The sequence below is a fragment of the Triturus cristatus genome, chromosome 8 (genome assembly GCF_964204655.1).
Source record: "Triturus cristatus chromosome 8, aTriCri1.1, whole genome shotgun sequence".
In the NCBI taxonomy this organism is placed as follows: domain Eukaryota; kingdom Metazoa; phylum Chordata; class Amphibia; order Caudata; family Salamandridae; genus Triturus; species Triturus cristatus.
Window position 1 is genome coordinate 75,165,115 of NC_140591.1, and position 26,911 is coordinate 75,192,025.

Here is a 26,911-nt window from a genome sequence, read left to right on the forward strand (position 1 = left end):
CCAGATCTGGCTCCGTCACAGCTCTTTATTGTATTTACTTTAAGCCACGTTCCAGAGAAGCCCATGCTTCTGTGCAACATGCCTAAAATAATTTGGCATGGATAAAGCAAATAGATCTTGCAATGGCGAAACCTATTGGCTTTGCCAATGCTTGTTATCTAGGTTACTCATCAGCTCTATGAAGGTGATACATCTCAAACAGTAAATACTGGGACAAGAACATGCATTAAGAGTACTAGTAACTGGCGCAGTCCTCAACATACACATGGTTTGTTGACCCCATCGCCCTGGAAGCCTGTGGTCTCCACGCCACAAGTCTGGGATGAATGGGGACGAGGAACTTTAAAGGGAGAACATCCCGTATCCTTTCACTTATACGCATTACACAAACTGTTTACACCAACACTGGAAAAAGTGAAGCATAATAGCATTTCTACTAAGGTGTGACCTTTGGAGTGTTCAGTGTATGCCTTCCAATGTCTAGGATTGATAATGCTTTTGAGAAGCTACAAATAATACTATCCATCATCAGAGGCAGACATGCATCCGGTGGTTGAGTGGCGCCAGGCAGCCCAGAGGTTACTTACTTGCTCTGCGTCAGATCAACTACAATCAGATCTTTTTCCAGCAGTACCGCCACGGCGTAGGGTTCCTGGAACTCTGCAGAGGACAAGAAACAAACGTGTTCAGAATGCAGGCTTCTCTCATTAGATATTGCAGTCATGAGACCAAGTTGTCTAGTCACTTGCCTCAATGTCTTTACTAGAACCTAGACTTACGATAAAGCGGAACATAACACAAGATAACCTGTGATGTCTTTAGAAATATGACCTCTATTAAAATGAGCACAAAAAATGCACTAAACAGGGAGAAAAGACTACACAATGTGTTCTGCACAGAGGAACTATTAAGTTCTACAAATATTCATTCTAGGCTCAAGATACGTTTTGAAGTCACCACACCAGACCAACATTAGCAGTGCCACCACTCCCTCGGTATTCCATGAATTACTATCAGTAACTTCTGCAGATTACTCATTGATGGACTGGCCCAACAGAGCCGATACTTGCTGGCCTTTTATCCAGCCCTTTCCTGAGCAGGAAGCTGCTGCTCTCAGGAGCATCATGGGTAACTGAGATTTCATTTCACTGTAATAGACTTTGAAGAACCAAGTGAACTGTACAATGTTTTAATGAAACTCCTTGTTAAGTACCCCGTAAATATGTGCTCTGCTTTGATAACTTTTGCTTGATTGAATGGCAGCAAATGGCAGCTAATTTGGAGAGAATTACAGCATAAACAGAGTGAAAACTAGATGTGATCCTCTAATGGCACACACAGTTACAGATGTTTGTATGAAGTATTTATATACCGGGATTTACAAGCAAGATTTAATAAGAAGTAGAGCCCAATGCTAAATTGGGATTAGAGGTGGGGAGTGGAATGGAGGAAGATGAGGGAGAAGATGCAGGCAGAGGAATTTCAGCTGGAGCCCAGCATCTGGAGGGTTTACACATATGTGCTTCTCCAAAGGCAGCATGAAGGAAGTAGCCAGAATGTACAGGAGATTTTAATAAAAGGTAGGGTCCTGGATAAGATTAAAAATGGAGTAATGTGGTGCAGATGGGTTATAAGTCACCGACCGACACCTAGTGGTCTGGTCGACACGTTTCGGCAAGGCGGTCACCCCTACAAGTCTAAGGCCTTCGTCAGGACCATGTGTATGGAAAAACCTAGACTTTAGGAGATCCCTTGTGTTAATGTGTGTATGGCAACTAACTTACATGTCTTTATCCAGGGTTAGAACTTTGCCTGGAGTAGATCGGTTGTTATAGGCATAGTCTTTACCCTTATGGTGAATGAAGGTGTAGCCCATGGGACTCAGGAGGACAAGGATTGGTCTGTCATGATTTGATGCAAGGCCGTCCAGCGTAGTTCCACTGTCTCTCTTATTTGGGAGGGTAGAGAGACAGGGGTACACCTACAATTGTAATCCTGTCCCTAACTTTTATTAAAATATCCTCTTCAGGGACAGGAGATAATTGTACGATCCTCTACTCACATCTTGACACTATCACTACTCAAACAGTCTCACTCCTGATGAAGTATGTTGTCACCTGGAAAACAGGACACTTAATTGATTAGACCTGATTATATTCTTTTCCACCATATCACACCTAGGATGATGACATACACCATTGGCTGCGAAGACGTGGTTGATGGTCTTCGCGACAATTTTCTTGGAGATCCTGTCAAATGTTTGTGGTTCACTCCCCTTATGATTAGAATGAGCATTTATAGTCATTCTTGTGGAGTGGAGTCTGTAATCTAGAAGTAGGTCTAGGAATTTAGCATTAACTGCAATAGCTGGGGCACAATCCAAAGCAACAGCAGCAGTCAGCCAGGTTTGGAGTTGGATATAAGAGGTTCTAGGGGAAATTAGCAAGAATGTGTTTCTTGACAGTGTGTTGCATTTCAACTTAGACTTAGTGATACCGGTTTTACATAATTTTTATAACAGCTAAATGTATATCTATAATACTGCAGTAAATAATGGAAAAATATTTCCCAAAGAGGTGCTTTGGGTTGACAGCGGTAGATTGCACTCAAGGTCAGCGTATGAACTCATCACGTAGGTTTGCTCATTTGAGAACTGGGGCAATCCCTACATGTTGTCACTTCTTTGACTGTGCCATCGACTATTCGATCTTCAAGGCATGTACACACAGCTTTCCGGGGCGGAAAAGGCTTTACCGGGCTGGGATTAGCTTCCTTATCCAACGCCCATCAGCGTGTCACTGATGAACTGTCTAGGTAACAACCTTTATTAATTTTGGCAACAGCCATAACAATATACATGAAAAAGAAGAAAAAACTGTAATATACAATGGAGTATTAAATCATGCCAGTCCTAGTAATAAATAGAAAATGCCCTTAGCTGAAACTTTTCGTAAAAAGACAGAGAAGCTAAAGTACAATATATAAATCAATAAAGGTTTCATGAAAATGCTGATATCACTCACAAACCTCTATCAAATAATATCCTGGAGACAAAGTGCTCTTTCTAAAAAATAATGTCCACAACTCTGCTGAGCCTGTCTAAAGTGTAGAGTTATAGACAAAAGTTTAAATAATGGAATATGCCATTTATGCTCTTTGTGCAAAAAAGCATAAAAGGCAATGTTGTCTCGCATCCCCCAAAGCTACAGTTTCACAAATCATTATTCAGGGCCATACTGTTCCCTTTAGCCTGATAAACTTTGGTTGGGAGAGTTCCAAATCTCTCAATAACAATTAGTAGTTTGTATGTTAAATAATTAAATGTCAACAAAGAGGCCTTACGATAGAAAAGATATTTGTAGACTTTCAGGACTAATACTCTAATTTGAATGAGTTGGGCCAAATGGTGCTAGGGTAATTCCAAAATCTCCAAATCCCAAGTCCATAAGAATTTTCCTTCCATGTACTGCCCAACTAATAGCACCTTCCCCCGCTACACTAGAGGAGAAGACCTCCAACATAGTCTTAAAGGATGGTGCCCCACTAGACATATCGCAATGATATCCGAAACGGCTCTAATGCCCGCCTCCATGCCGTGTGGTGCCAAAGGGGATCCAGGACCGAGCTCCAAAAATGAACTCAGCAATCTATTCTCATGTATTTGTAGACCTTTGATTTTAATATAGCCCCATAATTCCACTCCAAATACTGCTTTTTATCCATGAACTTGCGGGAATTATTCAAAGAGGTTGGCTACCGACCTCATGTTTAAATCTCAGAACAGCATCAGTAGTCTTCTTGAATACAGTTGTAGTCTTCTCTGAGTGAGAGTGTCATTTTAATGTCCAATTCAAGTGTGTACCTAAATAGTCCTTGGTTTGGCTTGAATTAGGCTGAGTCTTAAGGAGGGTGCAGGCTTGATGTCCAAAATTATCTCACAGTACCCTTTTAAATTGGCCCCACTTACCTTCTCCCTCTGGGCCTACTTGTAAATCACTTTTTAATTAGCAAACAATCCTTTGTGAATCCGGCCCTTTGTGTTTTTACCACTACCGCCACTATCACCTTGGTGTCTTACAGGTACCTTTTATTTCTATGGTGGTTTTCTGTTTGCTCCTAAGATCCGTGGACTCATTAGAGGTTTCTCTGCCTGCTGGAGGTCGCTTAAGTCAACAACGTTAGGTTTTTTCTTTTTAACATTTTGTAACTATATCTATAGCTCTAGCTTTGGCATCATCGTGCGGTCTGATGCCTCTTCCGACAATACGTTGAGCTTGTAATTTGTTTATCCTTCCACAAGACTCATCCTGATTATGGAGCGTGGTCTCTGTAGTCGTCCTTTCTTTTTTACACTTTGTACACTAGCCTGGGGGTTCCATATCCACATCTTGTGAGGTTTCTGTAATAAGGTGCACAAAGTCTGCCACTGCATTGGCCCTTGCCCGTGGTGTTCAAGCTTCTGTTTGCTCAACAATGTTGGTAATAGCACCAGATTTTGGGAATGTTTGTAGAATGACAGGGACTAGACCATAAATGTTCAGGGCTTATCAATGATTTTTCAAACTAGGATACTATAGACTCAAGTATTCTTACCAGTGCCTGCACTGATTTGGAAAACAATACATTCTGACTGGATCAGTCACATAGATTTTGTGTATACATTTTGTCACATATAAGATGCAAGACATTGAGTTAGTGTTGAGGGGGGATGGAGCACTACTCATGCAGTAATCACAATCCTTGTCAGGGTGATGTCAATAGCAAACCACAAATTAACCAGTGCTCAACCCTCTGGTAGCTTGATACTTAACAGTCACACTTAACTTAGAGGCAATGTGTGAAGTATTTATGCAGAACTTCAAAAAGCAATAAAGTGAAAACACAACTTAAGACAAAAAAATCCCACATCATATTAGAACTATAGTATAGGTTTGGTTTGACAAATAAACACCAAATTGACAAAAATACAATCAGTAGAACCAGAGATATGCACTTTTAAAGATTTCAGTAAATGTATTGCAAAAAAGCACAAAGTGTCAACTGTAGAAATCTTATCATGCGATACATGGACAGTCACAAGTTCAGGCCAACTGTAATGACGTGCGGGCCGGCTACCAGGACCCACTTAGCTCCACTGGACACAGTACCTCAATCCTGATTGCAAAGAGATGGGGAGTCCCGCGTAGAGGATGCGTCGCGCAACAGATGCAATGCAAGGTCCGGACAGGAGATGCGTCACACAGCACAGGTTCTGGGGAGCAGCATTTGGCTATGCTGTGTCCTTGCATGGAGATGCAGCCCGCAATGGTGGTTCCAGAGGGCCGCTGTAGGCGATGTGGAGTCCTAGCACGGAGATGCGTTATGCAGCGGCGTTTCCAGCAGGCTGATATAAGTGATGCAGAGTCCTTGCGTCAGGAATGTCCATGCAGCCAAAGTGATGCACCGGTTCTGCTCAGGGTTGCGCCATACAGCAGAGGAGGTGTGCAAGTTCTGCTGGGTCCACAGCAGCCGCGGTCCGTGCAAGTAAAAGCAGTGGGGCGGTGTGGCCATGTGGGGGGGATTTCGAAGGACGATGTAGAGGGAAAATTAAATAAATAATTAATTTTCCCACTGCATCATCCCTCGAAATACCCCACGCGGCCCCACCACTGTTACCTGCACGGGCCGCGGCTGGTCTACAGATGGGCTAGCAGACCACCTTCAGGCCCACTTCCAGTGGGCCAGGACTGAGGTGGCACCACTTGGCAGGGTAATACAGTTTCAGTGGGAAAGTTGTTTCTTTCCTTTTTCACTATGCCGCTGTCACCATTTTATGATGGATCTTCACAAAAGTTTCCAAATCTTTTCAGTGATACATTTTCACTGAGTCCTGGATAGAATCTTCTTGGCCGGCCACCTATGGCAAAGTTCCCTCGCAACACTTGCCCATGCCTCTCACTCCATCTGGAATAGACTCATTACAGGTTTTAAGCAGCATGGTGCTACATTCAAGGGTCTACCTATGCGGTTCTTCAGGCTCACTCTAGTCTGCTGGACATCGCAGCAACTAGTTAAGGAAAGCCAAGACACTGAGGGGTATTTAGAGTTTGGCAGATACAGAAGGCCCACCACAAACTGGAAGATGTGGGGCAACCACCACAAATTGGTGGGCATATATGTGGGAAAACACTCTAAATGGGACAGATTGTTCTTCTTCCCAGGTGTGGTGGACGTCATGCATTGCCAAACTGTAAATGTCACAGTCACATTTCAAAAGGTATTTGTGAAAATCCTTTCAATAATGGTTTAAGGAGACCCTGGATGAGACATCTCCAAGATGTGTTAACTTCGGCTTGTTGATTGCACACCTGCCCGATTTGAAAGAGACTGCAGGAATTGATACCTTACTGATCATCCCATTAAATATCACACTTGCACCTTGTTAGGACCTGTTAGAGTAAACTCTGATTAAACCTGGGCACATTTGTAGTCTCCCCAGTTTGTTACATTTGTCTAATAGACATACATTTTGATAAGGTATGCTGTAAATATTATGATTTGTAAGTAACGGACCGTGATGACCTCTTCTGATGTGAAGTGCAGTCTACCACAAGACCCTGCTTTCCCGCCTTCCTCCTCAACCTCGCTGCGGTAATTTATTCTATTGCTTTACAATTAGGAATTACAATTAGTGGTCTGTGTACACTGTAGGAATGTTGAGACTTTCTCCCCCTTGAGGCACGGAGAATAGATGTGCATGCATTAATTACTTCTAGAATGGACAATGCTAAGAGTCTTCACTAAGGCCTTCCTAAAGCCAGAGATCAATCGGCTGCCGGTGGGTCCAAATGTAGCAGCACCACTGGTGCTGAGGATCCCTCACCGTCCATCTGTCTCCAGCATCTCAAATATCTTCATTAGCTACCGGTGCAGAAGCGCGTTCAGCTTAGGATGCTCGTCCGAGCTCAGGACATTGGTCCCAAGTATCTTAGGGAAAGGCTTCAACAGGACAATCTAATCAGAGAGTTCAGATCTAGTAGGGCATGCTCCTCAAAATCCTGATACTCATTCTGACAAGAAGAGGTGATGGATCTTTCCCCATCTTAGCAGCAGAAGCTTGGAATAAGACGTGTCTTGCTCTCTGAGCTACTAACAATGAGAAGCCTTTCAGGAAGCATTGGAAGTTGGTTATTCTCCGCTTCTTACATCTGTTCAAATGACATTTTAACTTGATTGTCATTTAGTGCTTGGATGCAGTTTTGGGGCAGCTGGTTGTGCTATATAACACCATTTCATTCATTTATTCATTCATAGAAGCAGTGCACACTGCTGCCCTTTGACAAAGCATGCAGGTTATCTTATTTTTTCAATTTCTCGTTTTGCATTCTGCTGTCAGGAAAAAGTTGTAAATCAGCAAGACTGTTCCTTGTTTTCTAAATCTAAGACCAGCTACAGCAGCATATCATCAAGTTCCTGTTTTGTAGCTGTTTGTTACCTCAGCATGGTTCATTAAGTGTTTAAGGCTTCTCTAAAATTGTACTAAATAATGCAAAAATGAAAAAGGTGTTGGAAATGTGGTCACTCCTATTTATTTCATATGCTATACTATACATTGATTTGGGACTACCTGTCATTGGTGTTTACAATAATCAAGATCAGCGCTGCGGTCTACACTCCAACGTCTACGACCCTTTTGCTTTTCTAAGGCTGCTGTAGTCTTTGATTTTGAGTTGACATAGGTGCAGTTTGACATGCTAGCAATAAGCAATTATTAAGAGACAGCGGTCCCTTACGCGGTGGATCAATATAGCCCCAATATTACAATCAAGATTTGGTCTATTCGTGTCGGAATGGGCGATCTTAGAAATTTATTAACACACAATTAAACCAAGACAATACATAAACAATTAGTGAGCAGGACGTGACAGGGTATTGGGAAATCAGCCGATTTCCTTACCGCAGGCAGGTGACTTAAAAGTGACTTTTTGGTGGGAATACAAATGAACAGAAGTTACAATCACAAAAACATCTTGTACTCCACAAAATTCTTAATTTATAGTTTAGAGAATGCTAGCAATAAGCAGCACATTCCCTTCGATGGTGCATCAAGGGTCGTGTCCTCATTATAGGGTATTTATTAAGGAAACCAACCAACTTCTAGCCCAAGTGGAAGTGGCTGGGCTGTCCTGAATAAGGTTTGTTCACCTGTACTTGTCTGAGCCTTGATCAATCCTCATGTAAGATCTAATCTTGACTTTCATAGCACACGCATCAAAGAGTAACTACTTCTAGCCCTTTTTCAGGAAGCCGAGGTCTACTCTTAGGGCGAGGTGAATGTCTCGATATGTATATTGTTTTTTGTTGTCCAACTGGATGTCGGACTACAGCTGATGGCTGCTCTGGCTGGAAGAGGCATGACAAGACAGGTGGGGAGATGGCTGCAGGAAGGCAGATCTGGCTGTCATCATTGATGGCCGTATACCTTGCTCCCACCATCTTCTCCATCTTCTCAGTCCCTATATCAATATTATCCTGAAATAAAAAGGCTCCTTCACAGCTTTAGAGCCTTGTCGGCTAGCGAACCCACCAAGCATCCTCTGCTTGGCGGGTACCAGTACATTTTAGATGTCCTCAGTACTAAAGCTATTGTTTGATGACCTGTTGTACTATAATCAGATGAAGGATGCTGTGAGGCCACTCTGTCATGCTTGGAGGGTACCAGTACACTTTGGATATCATCAGTACCAAAGCTATTGTTTCATGACCTGTTGTACTATAATCAAGAAAAGGATGCTTGGTGGGTACCGGTACACTTTGGAAGTCATCAGTGCCAAAGCTATTGTTTGATGACCTGTTGTACTATAATCAGGTGAAGGATGCAGTGAGGCCACTCTGTTATGCTTGGCGGGTACCAGTATACTTTGGATGTCATCTGCCGCTGCGGCACTGCTAAGCATATTACGAGTTTCCATACTGCCACAGTTTCCATGGTAGTGAGTCGACCATGAAAAGTGTGGAAGGGACCCTAGTTACCTCTGGGCCATGAGGTGCATGCAGGGGGGACATATGTTGTGCCCTCCTGCCGTTCCTGCACAGCATGGACTCCACAGGTTATTTGCCATGCAGGAACGTGCTTTGGCACTCCCATTGCAGGGCCTTTTTAAGACTCAGATATGAGCCTTTGAAAGGGCTGCTGTGGGACCGCCAAAGCACCGCCCGCTAGACCATGAATAAACTCGCAATCTGGCAGGAAGTGAGTGGATGAGTTTGGTGGTGTGGCAGCGGAGCTCTGGCGTAACAGACCTCTGCCACACTGCCAAACTCGTAATCACGTAATCAGGCCCTAAGTCTTGTTGACCTACCCAGTTTTTAATACCAGTTGGTCTGGGTGGATCAGGGAGTTTATCAAAGCTAGTGAATGGGTGGCTAGGAGTTTTGCAACTATTGTGCTCTCTACTTGCAGGTTGCTTTGTTGATCGTAAGCGCCCCATGAATAAAACATCACTGCTCTGGGTACATTAATGCATTCAGGGTGGATTGAAGCCTATACAAAACCGGGTATATTATTTACTGTTTGTACTTAACAGAGACATGAGGTGCTACAACCCAAACTTTGTGTGGTCTTCACCTTCTTTAGGGACAATTACACGTGTGGCCTCCATCATTGGGCAGGGAGTCTGCTTTTCTTCAAGTCGTTCGTGTCAGTGCCTCCGCATTCAGTGATACCGGCCACGGGACATTGCTGCAGGGGGGACTACAGCCCCCAGACTGCCCTGCTTTTTGCGCAAGGAGGCGCCTTCAGCTTTACATCGCGCCCAGAGGTGCATTTAAACAACTTACGCTCCCTGCTGCGCGGGAACTGCATTCAGTGATACCGGCCACGGGACATTGCTGCAGGGGGACTGCAGCCCCCAGACTGCCCTGCTTTTTCACGCCAGGAGGCGCCTACAACTTTACATCGTGCCCAGAGGCGCACTTAAACAACTTGCGCTCCACGCTTCACGATAACCGTATTCAATGATACCGGCCATAGGACATTGCTGCAGGGGGGACTACAGCCCCCCGACTGCCCTGTTTTTCGCGCTAGGAGGCGCCTTCAGCTTTACATCGCACCCAGAGGTGCATTTTAACAACTTGCACTCCCCGCCTCACAGGACGCACGCGGGTGCGCCCTGGCAAAGCCCAGGCCAAGGGCGGGTCCATCTGCGCCCGTCCACGACTGGCCGAGGCTGGGCTGGGCCACCCCTCTTGGTTCCTCTCCCTGGGATCTGTGAACCAGAGTTAAATCCCGGTAAGCTGATCCATCTTTTGTCTGTATTCTTACCTCAATTGAATACCTTTGTGTTATAGCATGGGTAAAAGGAAATTTCCGCCTTGTGAGAAGAAAAGGCCTATAAAGAGTGCACCCATTACCAAGTACCTGAAAAATGCTGTGGGGTTGATTAGATAGATGGTGCACGTGGAGGAACAACTGGCAGCCACTAAAATAGCACTAGATGCTGCCATAAAGGACTCTACATCTGAAGGCAGGTCCGAATCCTCAGTTCTTATGAACGAAGGGAGAGACAAGGCTGCCGAGGCCATTGAGTTAGAATCATTACAACCCGTTGCAACTACCAATAAGGACTCAATATGTAATCTGGTTAACCCCCGCATACTTACAACCCCTCTGGAAATCACAGTCTTATCAAATGGTTCCGATCTGCCATCTCCGCCAGGAACAAAAGCGAAACAACACCCACTAAAGGACAACGGCTCTGTAGAGAAACAGCCAGTCAAGGGTAAAACTAAACCGAAGCAAAAAACAGGGAGGGAAAAATGCGGGGGAGACAAGGGAGGACACTAACACCTCAAACTATGTACAGAGACTGCAAGATCTTGAAATGTTATCTAAACAGTTACATAGTAAACTAGATAGTATTGAACGACGTTTAATGGCTAAAATTAAGTTGGTTCAAAAGGATGTGACTTTTTTAACAGATCTGATCTCTGAACTACTGCCCTTTCAAACTTTGAATAAAAATATTAGAATGCATAAACCAATGGATGGATCAAAAGAAGGAGTAGGTACATCCATGTGTGCCGGCGAAAACAACCAAAGAGAGCCTACCCCTACTCCTTCCACTAGGGGCTGTCAGACTGACCAACCCACTTGTGATCTAAGGATTAATAAATAAGTTACGGCTCCCCCTTTGAGTTTTGCAAAATCTAACTTGAAGGACAAAACAAATAGAGTCATGCACCCTGATAACAACACCGAGGAGCCCCTACACCTTCCTCCCCAAGCTACTCCGTATGTCATTGTTCTGAACAATGTTCCAACATTAGCAGCAAACCAGAGCGAATCCTACGAGACATTAAAAAACCGGGTGGTACACTGGATTTCGGGAAGTTCTAACTTTGGCATAAACGTGTTACACCAGAACATTATAATGCTGAGGAGGGTGCACCAGGCGGGCAGTTCCAGAAAATTATACCAGGGTGACTGTGTCGTGGTGAATTTTCGAAGTAGAGAATTTGTAGGGAATTTGTTGGAAGTCCTCCTTAATAATGCCATTGAGTCTGGTCCCAACCACAAGGAACATATAATAGCTACTCCACTAGGCTTTTTTTATAGACCTAGACAATGTATAGCTAACTCAATGTCTACGTATAACCCAAGAGCGATGGTCCCACTGGTTAATAGGTAAGAACCTCTGCGTAGATGTAGTGAAATTGATTGACAGTTAGGGGGGTTGGCTGCCCCGCCAGATGGGAAATTTGAACATATGGCAACCTGCAAAGAGTTAAATGTCGACCCTAGCCTACAAGTCGAGAAGGGGTATATGGTGCAGCTTCAGGGCCAGGTTCACACTCCAGAGTATAATTAGTCACTGGCTGAAATATGTGAATACGCTTTGAAGGGGCCCATAGGTGAGTCAAAGACCAATGATAAGGATCACCCCCCTATTTGTGACCAATCGGAAATTGGTCTTCACACTCAATTAGACACTGGTTCCTTTTTAAATCGATCTGACGAGTCCCTCTGTATTATGACATGGAATATTGCAGGGATTAAAAATAAAATTGTTGATGAAGTATGGCTTAAAGCGCTAGAGGGCTGTTCTTTAGTCCTAATACAGGAAACTTGGCATACTGAGCCCTTTTTTATTGACGACTTTCAAATTGTGTGTACTAACGCCAGTCCATCAAGAATGGGGAGAACTAAAGGTGGCCTAGCAGCATTAATCGCGATAACATCGCCTTTAAATCTAAAGAAAGCCAACATTACGTCAGAGTCTTATCAATTTTTGCATTTCTTTTTAGAGGCAAAACAGTCTATTATTGTAATCAATTTTTATAACAATATCTTTGATAAAACAAGAGAGAGGGTTATTAAGCTACTGGAAGAAGATCTGGATCACTTTTTGGAGGAAGTGCGAGGGGATTATGTATTAGTCTGGGCGGGTGATTTTAATTTTGATAAATGTGATATTGAAGCAGGAGAACCTTGTGAATATTGTGACCGCTTTGGTGACTGAATTTTGACCCTTAGGCTTACCCTGACTCGTCAAGAAAGGGGTAAGGCTATGGACTCAAATATCAGGACTCGGGGTAATAATGATACTACCATACGGTGGACAGGTGTCGACCCTATTTCCTTTATGGAAAATCTTAAGGGGCAAAAACAGAGAGATTTAGATACATGCTCCTCAACAAACCCGGCTGTTATAAATGCATTTTGCAATATCACAACCGAAATAGCTAGCAACTTGACCTCCAAGAGGAGAAAGAATGGTTGTGATTTTAACCCTAGATGGTTCAATCAGGTTTGTTCAAGGCTAAATGGGGATTTAAAAAAGGCCCTGAAATTAAGACCATGAGATAGTGCAAGTATTACATTTTTAAAGAAAAGTTATAAAATTGCCCTGAAAGAAAGGAAACAAAAGATCCACGAGGAGGCTTGGAATACACTAATACAGGCTGCTGAGACACGAGATGTAGCTCTGTTCTGGAAAACAATTGACCACACCTTTTTCAGGGAAAATACTGCAGTAAAAATTGATACTGTTGTCCCTCTTGGAGATTGGACATCGCATTTCGAGAGTATTTTTAATCCTGATGCTGTTAAAGTAACCAAGAGTAATAATGCCAATTACATCTTAGTGGAGCCAGTAACATTATCCCCTATAACATCAGATGAAATAATATCCGCCTTACAAAATAGTGTTAATGGTAAAGACGCAGGACCGGATGGGGTTCCTATCGACATTTTTAAACACAGCATGGATTTCTGGATTTTAATACCACCTTAGGGGGAGTGCTGCATCCTGGGTGGAAAGTGTAATCGTACCAATATTTAAAAAAGGGGACAGAGGGAAGGCTACCGTCCCATATACCTTCTTGACTCCACCTCCAAACTGATGGGGAGAATAATGTTGGAAAGGCTAGAAAACTGGGCCAATGATAATAACATCTTGACTGAGGCCCAGTATGGATTCAGAAAGGGTAATGCGTCAATCTGGAGCTATTGATTGGGAAGCATACCTTAGCTAAGGACGGACTTTTGCACCTTTGTTTTGTCGACCTTACTAGCGCCTTCGATCTTGTCAATCACGTTAAATTATGGCAGACACTGAAGGATCTAGGTGCCACTAACGATATAATTATATATCTATCCCAGATTTACACTTTTTTAACTTCCAGAGTGCGGTTCGGTACAATGGGGGAATACATACCGGATTTCAGAGTAACACACGGAATACGGCAAGGCTGTGTTTTAGCGCCCCTTTTATTTTCTTTATATATTAATAATGTAGACCCCGTTTTACAAAACCTAGTCGCAGATATACTAAAAGTCAGGGCGCGCCCGACCCCCGTTCTTCTTTATGCAGACGACGCTGTCCTGTTAGCAAGGATAGCTAATGGTCAGCAACGTATAATAGACAACTTTGCCCTGTTCATGTCTGAAAAGGATCTTCAGATAAATCTAAAAAAAATATTTGTAATGACATGCGGGAGCTCCACACTGAAGAACAGACAACACCACGTGGGAGGGGTAGCCATTAACAGAGTCTTAACTTTTTCATATTTGGGTTTGCCTTTTAACAGGAATGGTACATGGAACACACATATGGAACTGTGCAATTTGAAATTTTTAAGAACCACTGAGGGCATTTTAAGGTTTTCTGCCAAAATAGGAAACAAACCCATACGGGAAATCCTCACCCTGTACCGTAGTAAGTGTGTCACAGGTGTTTGCTATGGGGCTGCACTATGGGGGAGAGCCAACACCGTCCCTCTACAAACCCACGACAATAAATTCTTAAAAAGATTGTTGGCAGTCCCTAACTCCACCGCGAATTATATAACACATAAAGAATTATCTGTACCATTCCTGACCGACTTAATAAACATGGCTGGTCTCATTCTTTGGCAAGGAATATGGGCCAAAGATGAGACTAAATTCATAAAGGAGCTAATGTTAGACTGTCTATCTCTTGATCACAGTAGTAAAATTCCTTGGCTTGAGCATATACATACCCTTCTGGCACACTGTAGGGTGCATATTGATAGAAATAACCCAGCAGCAATTCTAGATTATAGTAAAAGAGATCTGAAGACAAGTTATTTGAATGGTATGGAAGGTGCTAGAGAGGTTGAAGCTCGTCAAAAACATAGTGTTAATTCTTACTGTGAAATCCCTTCTGTAAGGGGTACACAAACCTATTTAATACAGGTGCAAAATATACAACACAGATTTTATTTGACAAGGCTTAGGTTTGGAACCCTTCACTATTTAATAGCATTCCCCAAACAGGAAAAGTGGTGCCATAAACTTCCAAATTGCCCGTGTGACGGAAAGTCCCCCCAATCTACGTTGCACTTTTTACTTTTTTGTAGTTTTTATATGGATATCTGGAAATCCATTTTAAAACCTCTGTTTTTATCTAAGATGCTTTTTTATTATAAACATGCTTTGAATTTTGTATGTAGCCTGGAAAACCAGAAAATCGCGAATGCAGTTATTTTGTATATACAACTGGCACTAAGGAGAAGAAAGGTCTATGCACATCTGGACGCACTGTCGTATGAAAAACCAGATGACTGCACGTAGTTGTGGTACACATAATAGCACTATGCACTTCATATATTTGTATGACAAAGACTATCCTGCTTGCTCTCCATTGTGTATAAAGGTATGGAGACAGAATTTGTCTTATACACTTGAACACCTTCCATTTTTTGTACCTGAATGCTTATGAAACGTTGATCGTACCCCTTGAATGTATATTTTCTTGCTATTGGTCAGATTGCTTTTTGCACTTTTTGTATTGTATCTCGACTTACTGTATGACTATGAAATTTTGATTTTATCTTTTGATTGTATATTTTTAGGTTTTTAAAATTGCAATTGTAACTGTTTCCTCTGAATAGAATGCTTTTATGGAAGCATTATTTACACCGAATAAAGCTGAATTGACTTGACATGACTGGCCTCTTGCAGACTGCGTGCCATGGACTCATTATATGTTTTATGTAAATATGTCAATTCACTCAAGAAGAAAGTACAGTGTCTTCTCAGAATAATATTGTGCAAGTAAAACATGTAAAAATAATATAACTAAAATGATGCGAGCTAAAATAAATAAAACGTAAAAATAAAATAGAGACCCAAAGTGGTCAAAGAAAGCCTCACTACACCAGCTCCTTTGGATATGCATATGCGCATGAAATCCAAATTGAAAGTTTCAAATACTATAGTCACTGCCCTCTTACCGATGTACATGCACTGGGGTGCAAAAAGGTAAACAGCTCATTAAGAGGCTGGCTACCAATATGTGGTGGTGGCTCAATATAAGACAACCACTGTGTTGCCATGTTATCTTCTGTTACTTGATTGTGTAACTTTTACAACCCCTGAAGTCACACTGCATTGCAAAAGACAAACGTGGCAGGGGAATCTTTATCAAGCCACAGCGACAATCTTCACTGTACAGTTACACAGCAGCTATATACCAACACAAGAATGCAACACAACTGCACAACACAATGGCGTAAAACACAACAACAAAATAACACCACAACACAGTGGATGTGTTGTTTTTTCTTGGGTGGTTTCCTGTGGTTGGGCGACTCGACTAGATCTTAACCGGGGACTGAGGGCGAGCATTGCTCTATCGTCACACTTGCATCGAGGGTCCAGCGATGCCAACTTGGCCCCCTTCGTTCCCTGTGCCGTTGAACAGCTAGTAGCCCCAACAGTCACAAAATACGAAACCAGACCAGGGTGATTGTCTCGGTTATCCCTATCTTGTAGAGTGCACGTGAGAGTGTCACAAGAGTGTTCCTATGAGTTGACCTAAAAATGAGAATCCAAATAAGGATCATCATAGACCGAGTATAGATGTCCTTATTTTTTTCAAACTCGTTTTATTTGCATTTGTTTTATCAAATAATACAAGACAGTGCAGAAAGAGGCATGTTTAATATTTATACATATCCAACTATGGCGGGACTTGGAGACACTCAACAGATATACAGAGGAAATGAAAGAGTAGGCAGACATTGGTAGAAACCCAATAAAGATAATCAAATTATGAGGGAGTTTGCCTCCAAGGTAGAGTGTCTGTTTTGGAAAATGCAGAAAAGATATTCAACCTCGCAAAAATGAGAGCAATAAACCAGGGAAAAAAACAACAACAACTTGTAGTGGATTGGCCTGCACCTACTGACACAAGACAGAAGTAATTGAATAGCTCTATGGTAATGTGTTAGCCAGTATATATGGGGATGAAAACGACTTGCGGGTTGGGATATGAGGTAATGCCAAGACTGTACCAATGAGGAGACACAGCAGCTGGGAGTATCATTGGTACCCTGCATGCTGGCAAGGAAAGCCATCAGTATCGAGAGTAGAGATGTCCTGATGAAGGCTACTGACACACAAGGCAAGTAAATAATGGTCAAAACATTTTCACAATCTTGGATGGCAGGGCAATTTTGCCCAATGGCCGTACCCCTAACCATAAACACTTTTAACCCAGCGAGGCCATCCCTGAATAAACACAGCAGAGAGGACAGCCCTACAATCTTTTATCCACTGTTGCTCTGGCACACTATTTCACCAGTAATAATCCCAAAGAAGCCTCACTCTCACTCTATGTTGTAGAGCCCACCTGGACCCATTCCGTGATCAGGCTGAGGAAAGCCCAATGAGGAAGCATGCCATAACACTTGGGTGAGGGCCTAGTTTTTCCCAGGACCAAAATTAGCCCTACACAAAGGTTGAAGTTGTGGAGTAGTAAAGCCATTTCCAACTTGCAATCTATCCTTAGTGCAGTGAGGTTTGCTCTTTTGTAGCAGCTCAACCTGTGAATTTGCAAATCACAGTCTTTGCTAAATCAGATGGGCTTTTGGGCCCTTCTGTTCCTGAAGTGTAAACATCCCTTGCCACAGTGAGCAAAGCAGCATCTGAGCAGAGATCCCAGCCAAAACCTTTCCAGATTACTCTGCCCTCACAGCGAAGATGAGCAGAGGCGTAGCTATCAATCAATGGTGCAGCGGGTATAGCGGACAGGGCCCAAGTAGTGTTCATGGGCCTATTTTACTTGATTGCACTAGGGCCCCTGGCACTTCTACCACCAAAGAAATGTCAAGTGTTTGAAGGGCGCGGTTCATTTCAGCAGAAGTGAAAAGTCTTATAGAAGCTTTGAGGGTAATGCAAGGTACTGATAAAAATGGCTGTGTTTCAGAGACCTATTTTGTTAAAATCAAAGAACTGGTGTGACAGTTGGACAATGAGGGTATTTTAACTCTAGACTACGTCTAAGGAAAATGATTCATTTTATATAGTTCTGTTAACACACAAAACACCTTTTTTTAGCTGAACAGAATTACTGCTATCCATCAGTTGCAAGGACTGACCTTTGAAGCAAGATCCGAGCTTTTCTTCTCACTCACTCTTTAGCGAGTAGTCTGTGCTGTGTCGTGAGTGCTTGGTCAGAAAAGGAATCGTAGGGATCTCGTGTCACCAAGCCTTGTTTGACATCCATACACATTCTATGATCAACCTGCCAGAATGAATATTGACATTTTCTAGCACTCTTACAAGGGGCCACAGATAATGTCAGATCACAGTCTTGGAAGCCCTGAAAAAATGTCTCAGGTGCCTGTGATGTCTCACGGTCGGCAGCGGGCATTTATGTTCCACCAGGTAACGGGGCAAGAACTTTACAATAGCCTACCCATCTGTCATCTATGCACCTCAGGCTTCAGCTTGACTCTACCCAAATTCCGACCTCTAACAAGGACTCGATCGCCTATATTTGGGTTAACCAATATGTGTTCAGAGGCATGCAGAGGTTCTATGAGGGAGGGGATATGCTGTAAGTTGTGTTTCTAAAGATGAGGTTAATCACCTTTGGTTGCCATGTAAACACAGCATCCTTTTCTTTGAAAAGTTGCAGCTATTGTCAGTATGAAGGGTCAAAATTATAATCTTCGTAAGAATGAAGAGAGTCAGGCCCAGAGACTTCAAGTAGACTTCAAGTAGTGCTGCAAAGCATAAGGGTAGCAAATTAGGGTGACAGTGTCATTGCCCTAAACAGACCAACTTGTCTTGAGCTGTGTGCCCCAGCACTGGGCTAACCTCATGGCCTGCCAGCCATTCTGCCTTTGCTTCAGTTTATTCCCCCTCACACATAAAGAACACAGAAGTAAGGACATGTGAAACATACATTTTTTATGTAGATGCACCCAGTACCTATTTCAACTACAAGTTTCGAGCAAAGTACACAGCTGACCAGTATGAGTGATTTGTAAATACACATTTATTTACTTATTTATTTATTTATGTTATCTATAAAGCGTAAACACACATCCCCTAGGGGATATCACTGCGCTGAATTGCTGTGATATCAAATGGCTATGGCTGGGATTCTTCTGGTGAAGGCCCATAAATTACATTAAGGATAGCCTGAGAAAAGCTGGCTTTTTTGGTTTTGTCTAAACTTAATATGATTGGATAAGAGGTGGAGGTCCAGATGCGGTAAGTTTCAATGGGCCGCTGCTAGATAGTAAAAAGAGTGACAACCAAGTCTTACTTTTTTGATGAGCCTAGCTTTGGCTAGTGCTAACTTCAGTGATCTCGGATTTCGTGCTAGTTAATAAAATTCCAACTTTTATCGTAGTATTGCTGGGCCAGATTCATTCAGACCTTTATGTGTGTGGCAGAGAAGATTAAATTTATCTCTTTCACGCAATGGTAGTAGCCTGTGGAAGGATTTCAGACAGGCTGCTGCTGAGCTAAATCTGTCTTTGGTACAGATAAGCTTGACTGACACATTTTTAATCACCTGACGGTAAGTGAAGAGATAGTCCGCCATGCCCACATATAGTGCATTCCCGTAGTCCAATCTACTCATGATTAGTGCTTGGACTACATTTCTTCGCCAGTGAACAGGAATCCAGTGGAAGAGTTTTCTTAGGAGCTTAAGTAAGCCAAAGCATTTGCCACACGTGCATTGACTTGCTCCTGCATGGATAAAGAGTCATCGATTCAAACTCAAAGGTTTTTTGCCACTTTTTTGGGCCCAGGTGCTAAGCCCAGTGAAGTCGGCCACCATGAGGACTCCCAAATTTGAAGGGAACCACCAAAAAGTACGATCACTGATTCGGCAGTCACTTTCAAACAGTGTGCCCTCATCCAACTTGCTACCTCAATGTTGGATTATGTTCTTCGGAAATTTTCCAAATAGCTCAAGTTGAGCCTGTATCATAGAGAATTTGCTCACCGGCGCATATCATTCCAATGTACTGCTTTGACATAATACCAAGTTGTGGCTGGTGAAAGGGATTGCTTCTCAAAATATCTCTCTGTCGCCATCAGCAGTACAGCGAGCCTGAAATATAATCATCTCAGGTGACACCAGCCACATCTTGTGTGCTTTCTTGGTGCTCATTGGATTGTTATCTGGACACAACTTGCAAATATTTCACTTTAGCCAGATGTCGGGCTTGAAACCTCACCTGCTACACAACTGTGTCTCCTTGGTACTCAGATCGGGCTACTAGCTCCGAATATCTTTGAGGGTAACTTGCTTCTCTTCCAAGCTGGGCCCTTGTATTCCTTGCCAGAATCCCTTCTGGGCAGGCTTGGATAAGCCAGTGTCCTGATTCCATTCCTAAGCAGAGTGTGTTCAGGCAGGTCTTACCTTGGGCTCTCCTTCTGTCTGCTTGAAGAGAAATACTCATGTTTCCTTCTGCTGTGATAGTAGTCTCTTCTCATGTCCCCGTAGATTTGGCTAAGGCGCCCATGCTCCTGGTGTGTTGGAGCCAAAGTACCTAAATTAGATAGCAGGCAGGCTTGTAGCGAAAAATAAAGACCAAAGAAGGAGGACTGAACTGAACCTTGCAGGTCCTGACTGAGCAAACAAGCCTAGCACATTGTAAGATAAATCCCAGTAAAAAAATCTCATTAGAATTGACTGAACCGGGAACCCTCAAGTAGAGAAAGCTCAGCTGGAAGATGTAGGCAGAGAAGCAAAGCGGACCTATGAGATGCAACAACAGAGTTCCAATGAAGGGTCCAAGGAATTATACACCTTCAGCAGAAGAGTTAGAGGGCCGGACACCCAGAGGTGCGAGATGGAGGTCTTGGTTGAGAGTTCAGTGTGAATTTTCATTGTTTTACAAGGTGTCATCCATTGACTGGAAAACGTAATATCTTGAATATGTGGGTAGGCAGGTCTTTGTCTCTAGAAGGTGGGGTGGGAAGAGGTTCATTATGGGGGGGACAGTGTTCAGAGTGCAAGTGAAAAATGCTTTCATCCATCCTTTTTGCTGTAACATAACATATGTATTTGTAAAGCGCTTGTTTACCACTACAGGTATCTTGGCGCTGAATAACAGATGTTTGTTGTTACCCAACTCAATGGTATTCATTTTATCGACCTCAGAGGGATGAAAGGCTGAGTGGACCCGCCGGGATTTGAACCTGTGACCATGAGGTCGAACACAGGCTCCTGCAGTAGACGCATTAGTCCACTGAGTCACTAGACCCGGCTGGTGGACAGTTTTATGTCTCGAGTCTTACAATATAAGCACATGAAAACAAGATGGCTACATGATCATCTAATTCAAATGAAGCCTCTGACGAAGTGGGGACGATTAAAAGCCTCCAGATCTGAGGAACCACTTTCATATCTGATGTTACGCCAGCCAAGTGTAGGTATCGAGAAATTAAGCTTGTGCAGTGAAGTCAGTCAAATGGGAAGGTGCGCCCAGGGCTGAGGGTTGTCAGTATATTATGTCTACAGTCATGTACTTTCAATTGACAATGTAACTCATTCTGGGAGTGATCGTCTTGGCTTGCATCGACTGAGCCAGTTAGCCTGTCAATTCTGTTTACAATAATTTGTAAAAGCAAAATCCAGGACTCGAAACATGGAGCACAGTAATAGCCCTAAATGCGCCTTCACATCAGAAGAAAGGGATATAGGAACTATAGAAGCAAGTACATTTTGTGGAACACTGGCCTCCTCTCTGAGTCAACAGAAACATGAAGGGTGGCTAGAGGTGAGGACAATTTTAGAACTAAAGTCAGCAGATTCAACTTTAATACTGTGGATAAAAAGAAAACTTGACAACTGTGGGTTCCAAATCTCACCAGAAACACAACACATCAAAAGATAATAAAGTAATGAAAAATAGAAACAGTGGAATGATTGCCTCATGGTGCAAAGAAAGACGCAGGAGGGGCGGGTACTTTACAACCACTCATGCTGCCCTAGGGAAAGAACATACCACACTGTCTTATGTATTCTGGGCTTTTATACACCTTGTTCCTCCACAGTCCAACCTGTCCTTCAAATTCCTCCCTGTGTTTTCACCATAGAGACTGGATTGCTCCCTCTCCCTGGCCTTCCTTAGAATATCCTCCTTCTCCTTCTGTGTCACTTCCTTTGGCTTCTCGAACTTTAGAAAACGGCATCCAACATGGCGGATGCCATCCCTGTAGAGGAGAGCCGTTCAATGGAGCCAAAGACACTGCAAACGGGCAGCAGTGAAACAGGAGAGTGGGCAGTGTCATTCAGGTGAAATGTGAATGACACAGCCAGCGGGATAGAAGAGCGGCAACGCAGCCAGCGAGAGCCTGACGAGTGGGGCCGAGCGACACTTCTTTATGGTGACCCTTGTACAGCTGACTTGTGAATGAGTGATGACAATAAATCTGCGATGCTGAATGTAACATAAATAAAATTGAGGTTTGGGGGTACTATAGGCTGGTGTTACAAAGACACTCTAATGTATGGTGCATAATCAACAAAAAATAGTCTTCAAAAACATGCAATATAACGAAAGAGAAAGCACACACATGCGGGTTGAGCACGCCACACAGTAGAATAAGGGCTGTGGAAAAGTCTAGTGTAGAAAACCACCACATCAGCCAACCTACCTGGCAAACAAAACCACCAATCAGGCCTGAAAGGGAGTAAAAAGTGAATTTCAGTACGGTCGATTGATGAGAAATGAAAACTGAACCTGAGCTGCCCCAGCGCAGATTCCTTGGGGCAACCAGGTTGCCTTTGAGCTGCTCCAACAGAGACTCGATGAGGAAGAATCAGGATGAACCTGAGCTGCTCCTTCCTTCCTTCCTTTCTGGGAGGAAATTGGGAGAGGTGGGCAGTGATCCTAAAAGAAAGTCAATGTCATGGAATGATCCAAATGTTTCACTGATGAGCGATGAAACACCCCAAACGAGGTAGCACCATCCTCAGTTAAGGTCCAGTGCACCAAAGCAATTTAAACTTAATTGTACCCATAGCTTACAGGACAGGATTGTGTTGATATATCTGCATCTGTATTTGTAGGTGGTGTTTTTAAAAGGCATCGGAGCGCTGTACAGAGTCAAAGACAAGCTTAAAGTCATCAAGTGATAGGAGAGGTAGCTGGTCTGTGGACGTATAATGTAGTGTGATGTAAGTGTTTCTTCACACCGAACGACAAGGTATGCATATTAATGGTAATGATTACTGAGCATTCGGATAAGCTTTATTAGTTGGTAATCCCATTATTACGCAAAATAAGACTTCTAACTTTGAGCAAATTAAGTTTGAGGCTAATGGAATATATCAACACAATGATTTTAAATACCCATAGTAGATGTCTCCGACTGCGCATTTCGCTCCTAGCAACAATACCCTGTAGAATCTAGTTTGGGCATGACTATGAGTGGCACCGAGAGGTCTACCGTATTTATCAACCTGATAAACTTCGACACGCTGGGATTTACAATTTATCGGATGCACGTATTTCAAGTTTTTCCCAATGATGGGCAATAACAAGCAGATTTTGCTACTTCTTGCCTGGGCTATTATGAACTTCATGAGCTGTGGAAGCAGAAGTCCCACATCAAAGACCGTGTTTGCAGGGGGTGGGGGGGGGGGGGGGCGGTATTAGAGTATGCAATTAGGAACTGAATGTAAAAACAGCTGTGCCTATCTAGGGCATACATCTGGGCTTGTTTTCACTAAATTCTTTAGCAGATATAGCAGAGGCATGCGTTGGCGCTAGGTCGGGTTTATCAATGAATCAATGGAACTTCCTTACCAAATTCTTCAAATATGAAAAAAACTGATACTAATTATTACCAACGTCCCATGAAACAGACTACAATTTGTTTTTACAAATCAAAGCAAGAATAAAGACAAAAAAGTGCATGTTTGTGCACTAGAATGAATTTTTCTCTTCAAGCATTGTTTCAAAGAGCAACATATTTTCAGAAACGTATTGCACTGAGCATTTATTTTATAGATGTCCTCTTTTTTCAAGCCAAATGTTAAATCTTGAGCCAAGTGGAAAAACACTGAGCTTCCGCCGAGCGCCTTTCTGGCCTACTAATATGTGCAACATCAGACAACCATACAACCAAAATTAATTACACTTCAACATTTTTTCATGGGAAGGAGTGGATTTCCCTAGAAGCCCAGCAAGGCTGAACAGGGAGCAGGGGGTATTTCACCTTTTTAAATATAGTTCTGCAAATATGTTCCAACTAAATGCATGAGCAGAAAGTATATTGGAGCAGAAAGGAAGTAAACACTTATTTTGAATAATCTGTTTCGATTCACCTTCGAAAGATTCAATCCCTACTCTTTGTGCCCATCGTGTGTGGATTCTGCCATTATCAATCCTCCTGAATGAAAATAACCATTCTTATGTGCAAGGGATATCCTCCTTGCGGGGGGCCCTGCACAATGCACCCCTGTAAATATTGGTCAGGAAGCTCCAACTTGGCACAAAGTTATTAAGGGGCTTATTTATGCCAGCCCTGCATCCCTTTTGCACCGCATGAAGTGTGACGCAGGACTCTCATACAGACTTATGAAGCCACGCAACGCCAGCCTGCGTGGCTCATAGTTGTCTCATAAATCATGAGTAAGGAAACACAGCGCAAATCGCAGCATCACCTTGCCCTGCGCCCGGGAGGTGCTCCATGCGCGTTGCGGTGGGTTTCCCATGCAGCACCCATGGAATTTGATGCTGCCCCAGATTTCCAAAGTGATATAAACCTGGGGAAACGTCATATCCGTATGTCTCACGAGGTGAGGCATAAAAAAGACAAATATGTTAATTTCTCCTCGCTTTTTCCTCTTTTCATGTGTGCTGCAGTCTGCAGCTCACATAGAAAGAGGAGAACGCCTCACAGGATTGTTTTTGTGCCGGAAAGGGCAGCAATCCTTTCTGCATTGGAGGCACCCTTATACCATGGTGCAAGGGTGCCTATGTTGGCGCTAGGCTGCCAAACGGCACCAGCGCAGGCCGAAAGGACAGGATCGCACCGTATTAGTTAAATATGACGCATACCTGCCCTTTCACTTTGCCCCTAGGGCAGTACAGCAAGGTGCCTTGATATGCCATCCTATGCCAAAATGCCATTAAGGAGGCCCTATGTTTCCCCTAAAACCGAATTTGAATTTTGTTTTGAGTATGTTTTGTGATCTGAACATATTTTGATGAATTATTGTATGACCACTTTACTCCCATTGGACTCTTATTTCCCTGGACTTTAAGTAAGATTACAACGCAATCTATACATTCTCCTGAGTTGCAGTACTCCCAAAGCCTCACAGGGGTAGGAACTTTCTCAACAATGAATCTTAGGTTTGACAGGTAATCCTCAACAAGATGAACCTGAGCTGACAACGATTCTCAAAATAACACTGAGGCAAACAAAAACTTTGCCTCACACCTCCCATACCTTTCATGATAAATATTGGCGGGGATTGATTGTTTGTTACAGTAAAAAGAGCACAATGCACAGCTGGGATTACTGCCAGCAGGTACCATGTTCAAGACAAGGGGCAGGCCATCCCACAGCTTTCATCTGGGAACATAGCTTAGTCGCAGGCCCTCAGGGGGTTTACACTAATTAACGAACTCAATTTCAAGAAAACAGCATTATAGAGAACCGAAGAAAGAGACTGGAACTAACATGAAAGTTAAGGGAGCCTGTTCATACCTGTAACATTAATAAGCCCCCAATGGACAGAGATGTACCCGACCACCCCTCAATAAACATGCTGGGTGCATGGTCAAAGGAAGGTTGGGACTGCAAATGAACTGGGAAGGGGGGCTTTGGAAATGTCACCCTCACTACACCTCTACCTACCGCGGCCACCAGGAGAGGAAGAGGATTGTACTTGTGCCAGGGGTATATCAGGAGGGTGTATGAGACTCTACCCAGGTAGAGGAGACACATTTTAAACCTTACTTCACTCTACTTCCTTCTCTGGATCATTGAGAGCAAGACGTCGGGAGCCAGAGGGGAGGTTCTAGCTCACCGCCTGTTGCAGACTAGACATTCTGTACACAGCAAAGTTCTGCCTACAACTCTCCTTAGCACAATTTACTTGGACACCTACTACCCATACTTTCTACTCCAATGTGCATGCACACACAAGAACTCCAGTTATATCAAACTAGCCAGTCACCTTCTGCAGTTTACCTTTCATTCAAGCATGCACACGTTCTTTCCCTTTTAACTTTGGGAGAGTGTATTTAATTTCAGCGGGAGAAAACAGTACAAAACAGGAGTTATGCTGATATGGTCAAATGTTTTTTTTCTAAACATCCTTGTCGGTATACACTACACATTCCTAGTTTAACTATCATTCATTCATTCATTCTGACTAGAGTTTCCATTAAGGCTAGCTGCATTATTCCCACAGGGAGACACACTTCATAACTGCACTTCTTCAATTGATTCTTGGTTCTCAACTTATGAATAATATTAGCAAGGCAATATGCTTTTTAGGCGCTAGCTAACCTTTCGAGGTTAGTTACAAGCCACAGCCAGAAATGCAATGACACAGGGCCATCATTCTTTGCGATTGATCATTTTCCTCATGGTGGTATTCTGCGTTTTCAGGGGGTTGAGTTTCCAAATGTAAATTCTGAGCCTGTGGTGAGACTCAAGCTGTTGCTTGGAGCAATACATCAACCACACCCTAGATAACGTAAAATGAACACTTGGTAGTCTTAGGGCCTTATTATGATTTTGGCAGTGTCGTACTTTGAAATTTGGGACCGCGTAGGAGGCAGGGCCCTACCCCTGTCTATCCCGGAATTAGCGAACCGCGAATGGTCAATGCGGTATGTACAAGTGCTTTGTGTAACGTTTTAGCTATGAATGCACTATGTATACGTTATTATACATTGACTCCGTGGGTTCCATTTTAGAGCAGTGGCCATCTTATGGTTGCCCTCACGGTTGTATGACATAATTTCGACAGACATAAAATCGACCTACAAATATATCGCAACAAAAATATCGATGTCAAGAATATCGACATCCTATCTACAACATGGTAAGTACAAAAATATCGAAAATTAAATATCGATGTCAAAAATATCGTTATTAAAAATATCGTTTTTCTTTTACTTTAAA

At 43.0% G+C, this 26,911-nt stretch overlaps 1 protein-coding gene across 8 annotated transcripts in view; it reads right to left on the reverse strand.

The window, feature by feature from the left end:
* Positions 1-26,911, reverse strand: part of STXBP5L (syntaxin binding protein 5L) — a 1,956,595-nt gene that overhangs the window by 851,307 nt on the left and 1,078,377 nt on the right. For all 8 annotated transcript variants that reach the window (XM_085621040.1, XM_085621038.1, XM_085621036.1 and 5 more), the window contains exon 11: positions 588-660. In XM_085621040.1, the coding sequence (XP_085477166.1) occupies positions 588-660 (73 nt within the window). The remainder of the gene's footprint in view (positions 1-587; positions 661-26,911) is intronic.